Below are 14617 nucleotides of genomic sequence, written 5' to 3'. Positions count from 1 at the left end.
GCCAGGGAGAGCGGTCACCGGAGCCACCGCCCGAGTGGTTGCGCGCGCAGCTCCCTGGGCCCAGCCGGCCGCCAGCCGCCATTCGGGCGGAGCATCCCAGCCTCGGGCTGACCCCTCTCCAGCCGGTGGCTTGTCAGGGCTGTTGTCAGCCGCACGAAGGCCCGGTCGTATTAGCGGAGCTGTGGAGTCTCACCAGGAGACTAGAGGACTAAAGAGCTGGACCAAGCTGTGGTTCATCACTTACTGACCTTGATGATTAATTCATCTTCCATTAATTCATCAAATATTCCTCCAACTCATAGTCACCAAATACAAATACAAATGTTTGTAAAAATACAAAACTTAGCTGGGTATGGTGGTGGGCACCTGTAATCCCAGCTACTCGGGAGGCTGAGGCAGGAGAATCACTTGAATCTGGGAGGTGGATGTTGCAGTGAGCCGAGATCGAGCCACTGCACTCCATCCTGGGCAAGAGCAAGACTCTGTCTCAAACAAACCCAACCAACCAACCAACCAAATACTGGATACCATTTAACAGGGTTCTGTCCCATTAGCCCTTGGGGAATTAAGGACACTGGATGAGCAGTGAGAAAGGGTGGGTACTAATCCTAGCCCTGCCCTGCCACCTTGGGCAAGTCACAACTTCTTGAGGGCCATTTTCTCAGCTGTTAAATGGTGCAACCCACAGACAATTGTGGAGCCAAGAAGATCCACCCTTTGTGAGTAAGAACTGCCCAGAGGCAAATGGAGTGGGTTTTTAAAATCAGTTCTTCCAAGTTTGCAAGCAGTAGTGAGGTTTAGGAATGCCAAAACCATCCAACAGCTATAGAGTCTAACAGCAGCTGCCTGGATCCTTGCCTCACACCTGCCTAGGTGGTAGTGGTAGGAGGAGTAGGGGTAGTTGCTTCTAGGCTTCAGGGTCTTCTGCCAGATCTCTGTCTAGGAGCCATGGTACAGCTCTGACCAAAAACTCTCCCTGGTTCTGGTTCTTGTTTCCACTATCCATAAGGACAGAAACAAGTATGTGTGCATACGCATGTCTATGCCTGGGAGTAGGATACCATGAGAAAGTCAGTGGGAATCAGCTGTTGCACAAGAGATAAGTGAGAGCAAAGGTACCATACAAACCCATGAGAAGAGATCAGTGAGATACTTTGGCCCTACACTGTCCCGATACCACTTTCAACATCTTTTTAAATAAGAAATCTGACTCCATTTTTTGCTGCTGATATTTGGCTGCTGACAGCTTTTAGGCAGCACTCCCTCTTCTCCACATCTGGGCAAGCTGTTAAAAAAGCCTAGGTGTGGCCGGGCGCGGTGGCTCACGCCTGTAATCCCAGCACTTTGGGAGGCCGAGATGGGAGAATCACGAGGTCAGGAGATCGAGACCATCCTGGCTAACACGGTGAAACCCCCGTCTCTACTAAAAATACAAAAAATTAGCCAGGTGTGGTGGCGGGCGCCTGTAGTCCCAGCTACAGGGGAGGCTGAGGCAGGAGAATGGCGTGAACCCGGGAGGCGGAGCTTGCAGTGAGCCAAGATTGTGCCACTGCACTCCAGCCTGGGCGACAGAGCAAGACTCTGTCTCAAAAAAAAAAAAAAAAAAAAAAAAAAAAAGCCTAGATGCTCTTTTTGGTGCTGGCAGATTTCAACTGCGTGCACGGGATACCCTCCTCCCAGCCTCACCCCTTAACCGCAATAAAAGCCCCAAGCTTGTCTCCTTTCCTGGCTCTCTCTAGCCATTTTCTGACCAGCTAGGTGGCCCTCTTTGCTCCCACAGGGAGCCTCAATTATGTAATAAACCTTTTCCGTTGGTGTGGGAAACACTTTCACTCACCGCTGGAAAGGGACCTCCTAGGAGGACAGTTTGCCAAAATCTATTAACTGTTTAAATTGAAATATTAAGGGGAAAGGGAGGAATAGGGAGAGATTTGTTAAAGGATACAGAATGACAGGTTCTAGTGTTCTGTACCACTGGAGGGTGACTGTAGTCAATAATATATAGTTTCAAATAGCAATGAGGATATCGAGCAATCCCAACACAAAGAAATGACAAATGTTTGAGATGATAGATATGCTAATTACCAGACCTGATCACTATACATTATATGCATTGAAACATTACTACGTACCCCATAAACATATATAACCATTATTTGCCTTTTTTTTTTTTTTTTGAGACAGTGTCTTGCTCAATTGCCCAGGCTGGAGTGCAGTGGCATAGTCTTGGCTCACCGCAACCTCTGCCTCCTGGGTTCAAACAATCCTCCTTCCTCAGCTTCCCGAGTAGCTGGGACTACAGGGATGTGCCACCACGCCCGGCTAATGTTTATTGTATTTTTAGTAGAGACAAGGTTTTACCATGTTGGCCAGGGTGATCTCAGACTCCCGACCTCAGGCGATCTGCCCGCCTCGGCCTCCCAAAGTGTCAGGATTACAGACATGAACTACTCCGCCCGGCCTGCCAAATTTTTTAAAATACTAAACATTTTTTAAACTGAACAAAGTACAGACAGAGGAAGAAATATTTTCATGGGGCATACAACTACGGTTTTAGAGGTCAAAGGAATGAAACAAACAAAGAAAGAAACAAAGAAAAACCACTAAACAAGAAAGTCAGAAAGTATGAATGAATTATGATTAAATATGAATGGGAAAATGAATGCTCAATTTTCAATTCCTTTGTAAATAGTTCATAAGTGAGTTAAATTTAGAAAATTGTTAAAAACTGAAAAAACTAGATAAAAACATGTTTATTTGTATATGCACAAAAATAAATTAGCATATCCGTTCACTAGGCAATTCTAGTTAAAAGAATCATTGCAAGGAGATCATGGATCTAGTTATAGCTCATTGGGGTCACAACTACATCAGTTTTATTCAGCATTGTATACATAGCACCTAGCACAATATTTGATATGTAGTATGTGCTCAACAAATATTTTTTTGAAACATATACAGACGTATCTGTATGTTCATTCCAATTACTTGTAATATTAAAAAACTAGATATGACAAAATCCATCAATAGGGGAATCGATAAAGGAATCATGGGATTCTCTAACACGAGAATAAAGGTGACCTAGAAAGACATCCAAGATACATTATATGAGAAAGGGAAGAGGCAGCACAATATAGAACCTGAGCCGAGTTTGATTTGAAATGTAGACAGTATGTACACAAGAAAAACAGGGGGAACACCACAAAGTAGTCGATATCCCTCAGGGGTGGCCTTATGGGTGATTTTCAGATTCTCTGAAGATTAAAAAAAAATGTTTACAATAAGGATAAATCACTTTTGACTCAATAAAACATAAAGCTTATTTATTCATGTTTTTGTAAGAGAAATAACAGGAGACCCCCAAGAGAGTGAGGCAGGCAAGTAGGGCTGTTACAGATGAGAGGGACTTCGGGAAGGGAGCCAGGTGATGTCCATTCACCTTGATGACTGACCAGCATCTAGACTGTGCTCCTCAACTGGTAGGCAATGCTGGTTCATACTAATAAGCTCATACAGGCCGGGCACAGTGGCTCACGTCTGTAATCCCAGCACTTTGGGAGGCCGAGGCAGGCAGATCACGAGGTCAGGAGATCGAGACCAGCCTGACCAACATGGTGAAACTCCGTCTCTACTAAAAATACAAAAATTAGCTGGGTGGTGTAATTCTAGCTACTCAGGAGGCTGAGGCTGGAGAATTGCTTGAACCCGGGAGGCGGAGGTTGCAGTGAGCAGGGATTGTGCTCTAGCCTGGGTGACAGAGCAAGACTCCATCTCAAAAAAAAAAAAAAAAAAAAAAAACTCATACAAAAGACTGGCTGGCTCATACTAACAAGCTCACAAAAGAAAAACATAGAATTTATTTTAGCAAGTACAACCATCACACAGGCAGTGTGCGTTTTCGTGCCCTGTGACCAGCACATCTCTGTGGGCTGATCTACGAAGAGGATCAAACTCTGACTGAGAAGTCCCTTGATCTGTAGGACTGACTGCCATGGTTCAGAGGCTCACAATGGGGATAATTTGCCACAAGAACAGTTGAGTCCCTCATCCCTGGGAAGGTTTTTGAGAAATCTGGCTATATGGGCTTCCCTTGCTAAGGAAGGTACCTGGGCATTCACCTTCAGCTTTTACAGCCTTTTTTCAGAAAAAGAAGGATGAACTGATTTGATTTTATATCTTACTAAGTCTAGTCACACTTAATTCTACATCCAATAAGTTTACACTAACTCACCTTAATTGGAATGTGGGGATGCTGACAAATTCATCAAACATTTAGACCACTTCTTAGGTTATTTCTATCTTTCCATTTGTGTGAATTTTACTAATTAGATTCTGAGAAGGCAATCTTACTCATTTTTAATTTGGGGAACTGCCTTACCATCATCTTCATATACTGCCTCAAAAGGTATGAAGCAGGAAAGAGAGGGGAGGAGGCATGGAAGTCATGAGCTGTGTCACATGGTTTAGAAAAAAGTTCAAAGAAAAAAGAGAACTAGATATTAGTAGAAACCAAGCACCTACCTTAGTCCACTGACTATGCTAAACACCCTACATGCATTATTCTCATTCAGTCCTTCACATAGTGTAATTGTGGTAATATTAATCCCATTTTATAGATGAGGAAACTAAGGCTTAGAAAAAAGTAAAAAGCTCTTTAAAGTTTGCAGAGTTGAACGTGACTAAGAAACAGCCATTTTATGAAAACTTTGGGAGGTTTTAAGAAAACTCAGAATGAAAAGAAGAAAAATTGAAGGAACAGTTGTAAAGTTTTCTTTCAGGAAATTTGTGAACAGAGGAAAAAAGATGAGAGTGGGAAGAGGAGCAAGACCCTTTGGGGGCATAGGGTTTTTTTTTTTATTTTTAAAGTTTTGGTAGCCCCAAGAGTGCTTACATAGTATCTACCTGGTACGCGTCATCAGGAACTTGGGAGGTGTTTGAGGTTTACAGATAAAAGGGAGGGAATAACTGCTACCACAATCAAGAGCACTGGAGGGAAAAGGATTAAGAGAGAACAGCCTGGGTTAAAACATGGGGCATTTTCTTCCTGTCTTCAAGCCTGTTACTGAAATTTTTTTTTTTTTTTTTTTTTGAGACAGTCTTGCTTTGTTGCCCAGGCTGAAGTGCAGTGGCGCGATCTCAGCTCACTACAACCTCTGTCTCCCAGGTTCAAGCGATTCTCCTGCCTCAGCCTCCCGAGTAGCTGGGACTACAGGTGCGGGCCACCATGCCCAGCTAATTTTTTGTTATTTTTAGTAGAGACGGGGTTTCACTGTTAGCCAGGATGGTCTTGATCTCCTGACCTCATGATCTACCTGTCTCGGCCTCCCAGAGCGCTGAGATTATAGGCATGAGCCACTGCACCTGGCCTGAAATTTTTTTAAGTGCCTACTGCCAGAGCTGAGAGATCGATGTAAAAATGGGAAATATTCTCCTCAGAAGCAATGTCATGTAATGGGAGTTATAGTTTCTGTACTGTAATTTAGATGTACTAAGTGTGGTCTAACAGGTTTTTATGGGATTTGTCTGGAAAATTAATACCATATGTTAACACTCTTTCTATGGGAAAATGCTTCTGAGGAAGAAACCACCTTACAAACTAATTGAGATGTGACCCCATCATGATCAGACTATAGAGACTGCCACCACCCAGTTCTGGGCGAGTCAGGAGCAGTGTACTATGACAAGCTGCTACTGCCATCTGCCTCACATTCTGCCTTTTGAAGCAAGTCACAGGATCACAAAATGCCCAGGAGCAAGTGGCTGATCTTTCTAAAAATAGAACAAAACCTTTTCAGTGTTTGGCTTTAAAATAACCAATGATTCTCTGAGACACGTGGCTGAATATTAGTTTTCTCCCATAGCTCCCTCCCCTTTTGCACCTACCAAGGAAAACAAAGAAGACAATCTGAAAACAATTAAAAGGATTTAAAAATTATTTATTTTTACTTTTATTACAATAAATAATTATCAATAATAGTAATAGAATTAAACAATTTTCAATGAAAACCTACTGCATAACTTTGGGGTTTCACAGCAGCAGAAATAAACATAAATCCAGTGGAAAGGGCAAGGCTTCCAGAATCCAGTGACAAGAAACAGTCTGGTCTTGATTATTTGGGCTAGCAATGGGAAACACTAATACAGATAATGCAAAAACAATGAAATGCATCGGCATACTCTATTTATACATCACATTATCTGACACTTCAAAATATTCCAGCTAAATAATTTAAGCAAGCCATGAAGCTCTGTTTCTGCAAATGTTAGAGTTCTGCCCCAGCAAGCCTGTGGCACAACTGCTCCCAGAGCCACCCTCTGGCCAGGAATGGGCCCCATCATGCAGACCTGGAAGCCTCCACCCTGGTGGAAGCAGTCATCTTTCTCAAAGCTCTTTCTGGCTCCCACAACCCATGGTTAAAGGAAAATGGGGAAGTGACATATTTAAAGGGCCTTTCTCGAGGACTGAGATGAACTGGCAGACAGACTGTGGCTCCAGATCAGAAAGAGGCTTCAGAGTAAGGGCCACATGCAGATTAAGTCCACATTAAGAAACAATCTAATAAAGGCTGACCATTTTGCTGATAATCAAGTGGACTGCATGTATATATGAATATATCATACATATCTATGTAGAGAATATATGCGTACATATTAAATAGGCATATACACACATCACACCTAACCAGATAAAATAAATGGTACATACATTGCTACTATGAACACAGCAAGTCCCAGACGAATGACTAATATGTTCAATTAAACTACTTGAATTAAACTACTCTCCCTCTCCCCAAAAGATTCTGCTTGCAGCAAACATACTCCAGTTGCTCAAGCGGTGTTGTTTCTAGGTTCCTGAGAAGGAACGGAATCGTCCTCTTGTTTCAGAACACTACAGAAAGCCAACTGCAACAGGACCAAGCTAAACAACTCATATATTTGATTTGGCCATGATTCCTGCCACCTATTCTTAGTGACAGGGCATGGAACCTTACTGAGAAAGACACCAATTTCTTTTTCTACAACTGGCTACAAATGTACCGTATTACGTTAGATGGAGGGGGACGGGGGGAAGGTGAGCAGCAGGGAGTTTACATGTTGGCAGTTATTCATTGCCTTTCCCTTTACCCAGAGAAAATGCTATTTAAAAAAAAAAAAAAAAATCCCAGAAATTTAGAGTTCAATAATGAATTTTGCTTTCTTGGCACATTTTTGAAATGATTATATCATTACATGTGGATAGGTCTTTATCTCCTGAATGCTCCTCTAGGGAGGCAAGTTATCTAAACAACAAAATAACCTACAAAAAAAGTTAATATTGTGAGCAGTCTCAACTTGTAGTTATTAAACTCAAAGTCTAATGCTGAAAGACAACAGTAATTTAAACAGATTTATTTATTTTTATTATTATTTTTTGAGATGGAGTCTTGCTCTGTCACTCTGGCTGGAGTGCAGTGGCACGATCTCTGCTCACTGCAATCTCCATCTCCCAGGTTCAAGCGATTCTCCTGCCTCAGCCTCCCCAGTAACTGGGATTACAGGCACATGCCACAATGCCCAGCTAATTTTTTTGTATTTTTAGTGGTAACAGGGTTTCGCCATGTTGCCCAGGTTGGTCTCGAACTCCTCAGCTCAAGCAATCCACCTGCCTTAGCTTCCCAAAGTGCTGGGATTACAGGTGTGAGCCACCGCACCTGCCCCAGATTTATAATGCTATTCACAGATCTTGCAGAATTATAACAGGCTCCTTCTGCAACTTGGTTAGTGACATCAAGTACTAACTAAATATGTTCCAGGTCAAGAACTTACTTTTGAGATATTCAAAAAGTGCTTGTCAAGAATATCAGAATCTAGAATTCATGGCAAATTGTATATATTTTAATAAAAACCTTAAAATAAATTCTAATTTTAATTGCTACTCATAGAAACTGCTCAAGAGAAGGTATTAGCCAAAGAGACATGAAATATCCACAGGATTTAGCTACTCCCTGCATCTTCAGTACTGTCTCTAACTTCAATTGTAGTATGTGCTGCTGAAGAGAGCAGTCTGCTTCCAATTTCAACACAGTATTAAGGTACTCTATAGTCATCATCCAATATACATGCTTTAAAAACAGCACTACTCTGATTTAGCCTGGCTTTCTAAGAATGATTCTCTGGAGAGAAAGACCATATGAATGATCCGTGGAAGACTAGAACAATCCTGCTGCGGTCCAAATGGATTTTCCTAGAGACAAGCCTTTGTTAAAATATTCTAAAATCAGTGTATGTGGCACCTTCCAATTCTGGGAACCTGGCCTCTCTAAGCATATGCAATACAACCCCCTCGCTTAAGCTACCTGTGAGAGAGCTACAAATGGCAAAACTTCTTTTGCTACTCTAAATATTAATGCATTAAAAGATCTGTCTAGATAGGGAGCAGATCCCTGCTTTAAAAAAAATAGATAGATTATTATCTCTTGCATATTTGTTTACTAAAGAGCAAAGCATATTACTAGCATGCAGGCTTAAAAAGTTACATTTATTCTGCACTGTAGAAACACTGGAAATGAACAGCCAACAAATCCAATTCCCACAGCTCCATGCAAGGAAGAAGCATATCACCACTTTCTCTGGAAAAGTTAGACAACCATGATTAACCACACACCCTACAATAACTGCCTGCCAATGTCAGTCATTTGTAACACTGTCAAACATAAAAACTAAAATATGCAAATCACATGGGTTACATAATCAATAAAGGAAAATCAGAAATTTACTTAAGCTTCCTAAAATGCCCAGAGCATCATACGTTCAAGTTTCAGAGATTTAACACCATTTTACTTTTAAAACTGTCACTTTAAATGTACATGTCAAAGTGCTTCAAATGTAGCATACTAGTTAAAATTCCTCCTGGAAGGTTCTAGTGCTGGCAGCTAACTTACTCAAGTTATTCACCCACAGGGTGTTCAAGAAAGGGTATGCTGCCTTACAAAGACACCTCATGGGACACAGAAAATTCTGGTCTGACTTCACAAATTTTCTATAGGGTACTTAAATCCAGAACTGAGGTCAAGATAAGGCCACTCTGAACACAGGCATCAACACAACCAAAGATTTCTGTATCTGTTTTTGGCTCTTTGGGGACCCAAAGTCAAAAGTTCCAGCCCATCAAGCTTACTTTGCTCCCTCTGGCACGTTCCCAGTCCTTGACTAGTCAAGAGATCTAAGGCAATCAAGGAGGTCTGAATGTGGCAACATCTAGGGGCAACAAGGCAAGACCTGAGTGGGCAGCCTCTCTCCTAGGTGGTGGGTAGTTAAGAGGAAACCCAGGTGAAGAACAAAGAGGAAGAATTACAAATAGGCTTCTATATAAAATATAAAGGGGAAAAGTGCCTCTGACTCAAACACCTTCAGATTATCTTTTTATTCTTCATAGGTCATAGAGTCAAAGTCTGTTATGGAAGCAAGGTACATTCCAAATGCATTTTGACTGACTACAAAAATAAACCAGTTCTTTGAAAACCACACTTAGGAAACTTTCAAATTCATAGGATATTTCAAATTCACAGGATGTTAAAGTCCCTTCTTCCCTTTAAAGTGGAAACTACGCCTGCTTTTTCCTTTGTATATTCTCCCAAAGCTCAGGCTCCAGGTCATAATCAATAATCTTTTGGTACCTATTCAGAATTGGGGTAACTCTAGACATACACTCCCCTCCTCTCAGTGCCTCTATATTAGAATAAATAACATGATGGTATTAGTACTGTAACATCCTAACCACAATCAGCATTTAGCTTTGTTTTCAAAATTAGAATTAAAAGTATTTCAGTAATGACATTAAAATGACAAGGAGGAATATTTAGCTTTTTATTTGGAAGTTATTCACTCTATTACCCTTAAGACTAAAACCCATAAACTCTATCAATTACCTATTTGTGGAAGAATGACACTGTAAACTGTAGCAATGTCAAACTGTGTACTGCACGAAAAGCATGGATAATATTAAAGGATCACAAAAGGCAGCATTAGCATTCTCTATCCAGGTATTATTAAATCTTTTTATCCCATGCCCCCCTCAAATATAGGAGAATTATTATCTGATAAGCCTGAAAGGACTTTTTTAAATACTATAACCTAAAAAGACACTTCTTACAGGCATATGCAACTTTGGTCAGCAGAAACACAATACGACCCTCTGGCCTAGCTAAGGCACTCTATTCTGAAAGTACAGAAAACATGCATGTATGCTCCTTATTATGGCATTGCTCCCCAAAAGGCAGCTCACACTGTATGCTGGGGAGAAAGAATGGGACATGAAGTCACCCACAATATCATGCATAAGCTTGAGAGACCTTTCATACTTTGGAAATGTTGTAGTAATTGGCATGACATAAATGCACACAGCTATCTGTAATGAAGTCCTGCTTCAGCTGCTATATCTCTAGACAACAAATGGGGGCTCTCAAGATGCACTTTCAAGAATGGCAGACTAAAACAAGAAAAAGAGTCTGCAGTACACTAAAGATTCACAAGTATCCTGAAACAGTGAATTGCTCAATTTCACTTTCCCCTTGTTGACGGCCACTTTTCCTTCATCGAACAATGTCAATAAAACTGACTATAGCATCATTCTTTACCACCATAGGGAAACAAGTCATACAGTACGGCACAAAACAATTCTCAAATAAATTTGATACAACCAAAAGAGGGCAGAAACACACTTTTGAAGTAAAAGGGCCCCCAAACTATAGAACGTGACCTTAATGCCAGAAGTAAAGGGTATTTTTACTATACTGTACAAGGTCAAGAAATCCTGTGGTCCAAATCTGTCATTTTATAAATATTTATCAGTTCTTTTCTTATATAATACAGATTAATCTCATGCTTGTGTATAAGATCAACAAAATGGTAAAATAATTAGCTTAGAAATCTTAAAACAAAGCTTTTTCCCTACCCCCAATTAACACTTTATTCAGTTCAATTTTACAGATCACAAAGAACAAGGTATACAAAAAATAGTTACCGTCACTTAATTGGTTAATTCTCTGACTTCCATGATGGCAATTAACAAACATGGGATCATTATCTGCATTTTTCTGCATCCATTTCTCATCTATTTCCAACGTTCATCTGTGTCTCAGAGAAAGTCACCAAATATACCTCAACCTTTACAATTTTTAAAAATGAGTATAGAACCATGAGCTAGTGCCGTGACTCATTTCTAATAACTTGAATGACAATGATTGGAATTTATAAATTTTAAAAATGAAACATCAATTGCAGTTATTTTTTACAAAGCAGCAGACTGAAATTCAACAAAGAAATACACTGTAATTAAATTTAACAATGGTCACATTCATAAATAGTTACGAATTTAATTACATATCAACATAGTGGTGCCTATGTTATCCAAGTGCAGCCTGTCCAAAAAAAGGAGGTTTAAGATACACTCTTCATTCAAGCACAAACTTCATTCAGTGAAAAATAAAAGAAAATCAGCAAGTAAATTTCACCACCACCAAATTAAATGAAGACAAAGTAAAAAAGAAACAGAATATCCACATCATGAAAAAATATGGTCTACACAACAACTACACTAAAATTAAAGGGATTTTTATGTTTGTCAGTAAACCTCAGAAATTACTCCAAGTCATAGTAACACTAAAGGGGGCATGTACTCAGTAAGGCATATATATCAAAAGTTTTCAAGTGGGGAAATGGACAAGCTGGGGAAGTCAGAATTTCTCTCTGTTTTATCTCGTATGAAATAAAAAACACAGCACCCCACCCTGAAAAAAGAGAGAGGGGAAGGACAGACAGACAGACAAAGTGAATCAAAAAATTAATTTTGGTCATAGAGAGGTTCATGAAATTCCTAACTCCAATTTATATTTATCTTACAAGGTACTTTTATCTGCATTCCTCACAAGTCATTATCATAAGACTGGGACTGTCACATGCATTCCTACAATCAGAGCTCACAGGCACCAAATCTCAGGAACCTGCAGCTGAAGGGGGGAAAATGCCACATCTAAACAATGAACCATCCCAATGGGTGAGCTATAATTACAACCCATTCTCAAATTTTCAACTGATTATTTCTCTTTAGGAGAAAATTAAACCATTTATCGAGATCTGTTCCATAATAAAGAGAGCTAGAATACTAGAGAATCTAAATATATATTAGCTAAATGTGTTAGTTCTCTTACCATTTGAGGACAAAAGCCATTTTCAGGGGAAAGAGAAACCAGTATTTGGCAACTGTCTATTGTTTGGTAATCACTGGCATCTCTTGGTGAAGGTGACTTATTTTTATCCTTTCCCTATACTAGATTTGGACTATTGCTACTCCCACTATTACAAAGTACCAAATATGAAAACACACTGTGGTTGTCTGAGTGTTATCAGTGTTCTGAAACCAATTTTGGTATTAAAAAAAAACAAAAAACAAAAAAAACAAGCATCTTTAACCCTGCATGAATCACAACATTGTAAACTCATGAAGTCAGAACCACTAGGAACATTTCGCTGGTCTAATGTACATTCTGCTCAACCAAAATGTCACATAGTTTTATAAAAAATAAAATAGGCTGAGAGTTAGTAAGTCCAAAATTTCACAAGTTCAGATTACATGTATCATTCCTGCTATCCAAGTATCATACTGAGATCCCATGTCTGTCAAGCAGATCAGTCTAGTTCAATGGTGATGGAGGAAATATTTACAAGCATTTATTTACAGTACTTCTTTCTGCCCAAAGAAAGATTATTACAGGCCAATATTCTTTTCTTCCATTCCTAGTCAATCTGAGTTTGGTTTCCTCAATGAGAAGGGGTAAATCTGAAAATGGCTGCTCAGCTGCTTTACCTGTGAAAAATCAGAACATGAGACAGTGACAAATACGTACCTTATTGTGTTTTTAAAAGCACACAGAATTTACCCTAGAGATAACAATTTATTGACATGGCAAAAATCATGAGAAATACTGAAAAGGTTTTTCTGGATTAGGACAGCTATAGAGCTAGACAGCTAAATGGGAGTACTAGAACTACCCTGGGAAAGTTTGGACTTGGAACTAAAATCCAGACTTCAGAACCCTCCAGAGCACTCAAATTCACATCCAAATCTGAAAAACTATAGGATTAGTTGACCTGTAGTATCTAGATCAAGTAATAACATTTATAGTTAGACTAAATATTCAGCTTGCTAAACATTTCTAAGTAATCACTCCTAATCCCAATGAAATAGTAGAAAACTAGATCTATGAATTTGGAGAGGCTATATTAGTTAGGGTATCTCTACTGGGAAGCCAAGAGCTTAAAGGCCAGCAAGTGCATGTCATTTACTTGATACCTATTATTTACATTTCAGTAGTTAAAGTGAATGTTTTGTGTGGCCTAGCAAGTTTTAACTTCTGGCCAGAAGTTGTAGACATGGTAAAAGAACACAAAGACAGACAAAAAAGATGATCCTAAGTTGTTTTCCAGTTAGCCTCTTATTTATTTTCCAGGTTTTTAACAATGAAAATGTAGTACCTTTGTAATTTAAAGAAAAGTGTATTTTGGTTTGGTTTGGTATGTTTGTAGCTTTCTGAAGATATGCTTCTATAAGGCTATAGTAAATGAAAACAATTTAAAAAGACACTGGCAAATGGATATTCTATGCCATGCATATACTGATGAAATATCAGGAAAAAGGCCCAAGAGTGTTGCTATAAGGCATATAAGGTTACATTTGTAAAAATAAAAACAAAAATAGTTATGTCTTATATCACAATTCATCGCAGCTTTTTTCTCCTTAACAATTGTATCTAGTTTGTTCTAACAAATGAGGGCAACTTTGTAGAGAAACACTAAGGGAAGAAAGCCCAAGTTTAGCAACATATGCAAGGTATAAAGTTGTTATCAAGCGTGATAGCTGCCTCTCCCACTTAAAAACTGTGTATGAAAATACAGAAGATATTTTGTTTCTCAAATGGATTTACAGCAGGGTTCCTTTCAAAACAAGCACACCAAATAGAAGTGTCTGAAGAGTCATAAAAGTGTGAATACCCTGTCACAACCCCATTCCTATGAAATTATCCTCGGAAAATAAAGTAAATGAAACAAAAATATTCCAGATTGTTTACGCCAACATTTTTTTCCCTTTCTTTTTTTATTTAATTTAATTAATTAATTAATTAATTTATTTATTTAATTTATTGAGACAGGGTCTCACTTTGTCACCCAAGCTGGAGCACAGTGGCACCATCTCAGCTCACTGCAGCCCCGACCTCCTGGGCTCCAGTGATCCTCCCACCTCAGCCCTCCAAGTAGCTGGGACTACAGGCCCGTGCCACCACACCCAGCTAGTTTTTTTGTATTTTTTGTAGAGACAGGGTTTTGCAATGTTACCCAGGGTGGTCTCGAACTCCTGAGCTCAAGCGATCCACCCGCCTCAGCCTCCCAAAGTGCTAGGATTACAGGCATGAGCCACCACACCCAGCCTAGGGCAATATTTATAATGGTGAAAATCTGGAAACAACCTAAATGATTAACTGTGCTGTGCAGGGTCATTATTAAGTAATCTCCTTGGTAGAATACTGCACAGCCTATGTTAAAATATGTAAAATAATTAGAAAAGAATGTTAAGTGAAAGAAA

General features: G+C 39.5%; 1 protein-coding gene across 2 annotated transcripts in view; it reads right to left on the bottom strand.

The window, feature by feature from the left end:
- Positions 1-5915: 5915 nt before the first annotated feature.
- Positions 5916-14617, bottom strand: part of SELENOI (selenoprotein I) — a 48856-nt gene continuing 40154 nt past the window's right edge. For both annotated transcript variants that reach the window (XR_003115279.1, XM_025354180.1), the window contains exon 10: positions 5916-12844. Coding sequence is in view for 1 of the 2 variants with exons in the window: in XM_025354180.1 (XP_025209965.1) it covers positions 12746-12844 (99 nt within the window). In the remaining variant the exon portion in view is untranslated. The remainder of the gene's footprint in view (positions 12845-14617) is intronic.

The sequence above is a fragment of the Theropithecus gelada genome, chromosome 13 (assembly GCF_003255815.1).
Source record: "Theropithecus gelada isolate Dixy chromosome 13, Tgel_1.0, whole genome shotgun sequence".
NCBI classification, from domain to species: Eukaryota; Metazoa; Chordata; class Mammalia; order Primates; family Cercopithecidae; genus Theropithecus; species Theropithecus gelada.
This window is presented reverse-complemented; position numbering and strand designations above follow the sequence as displayed.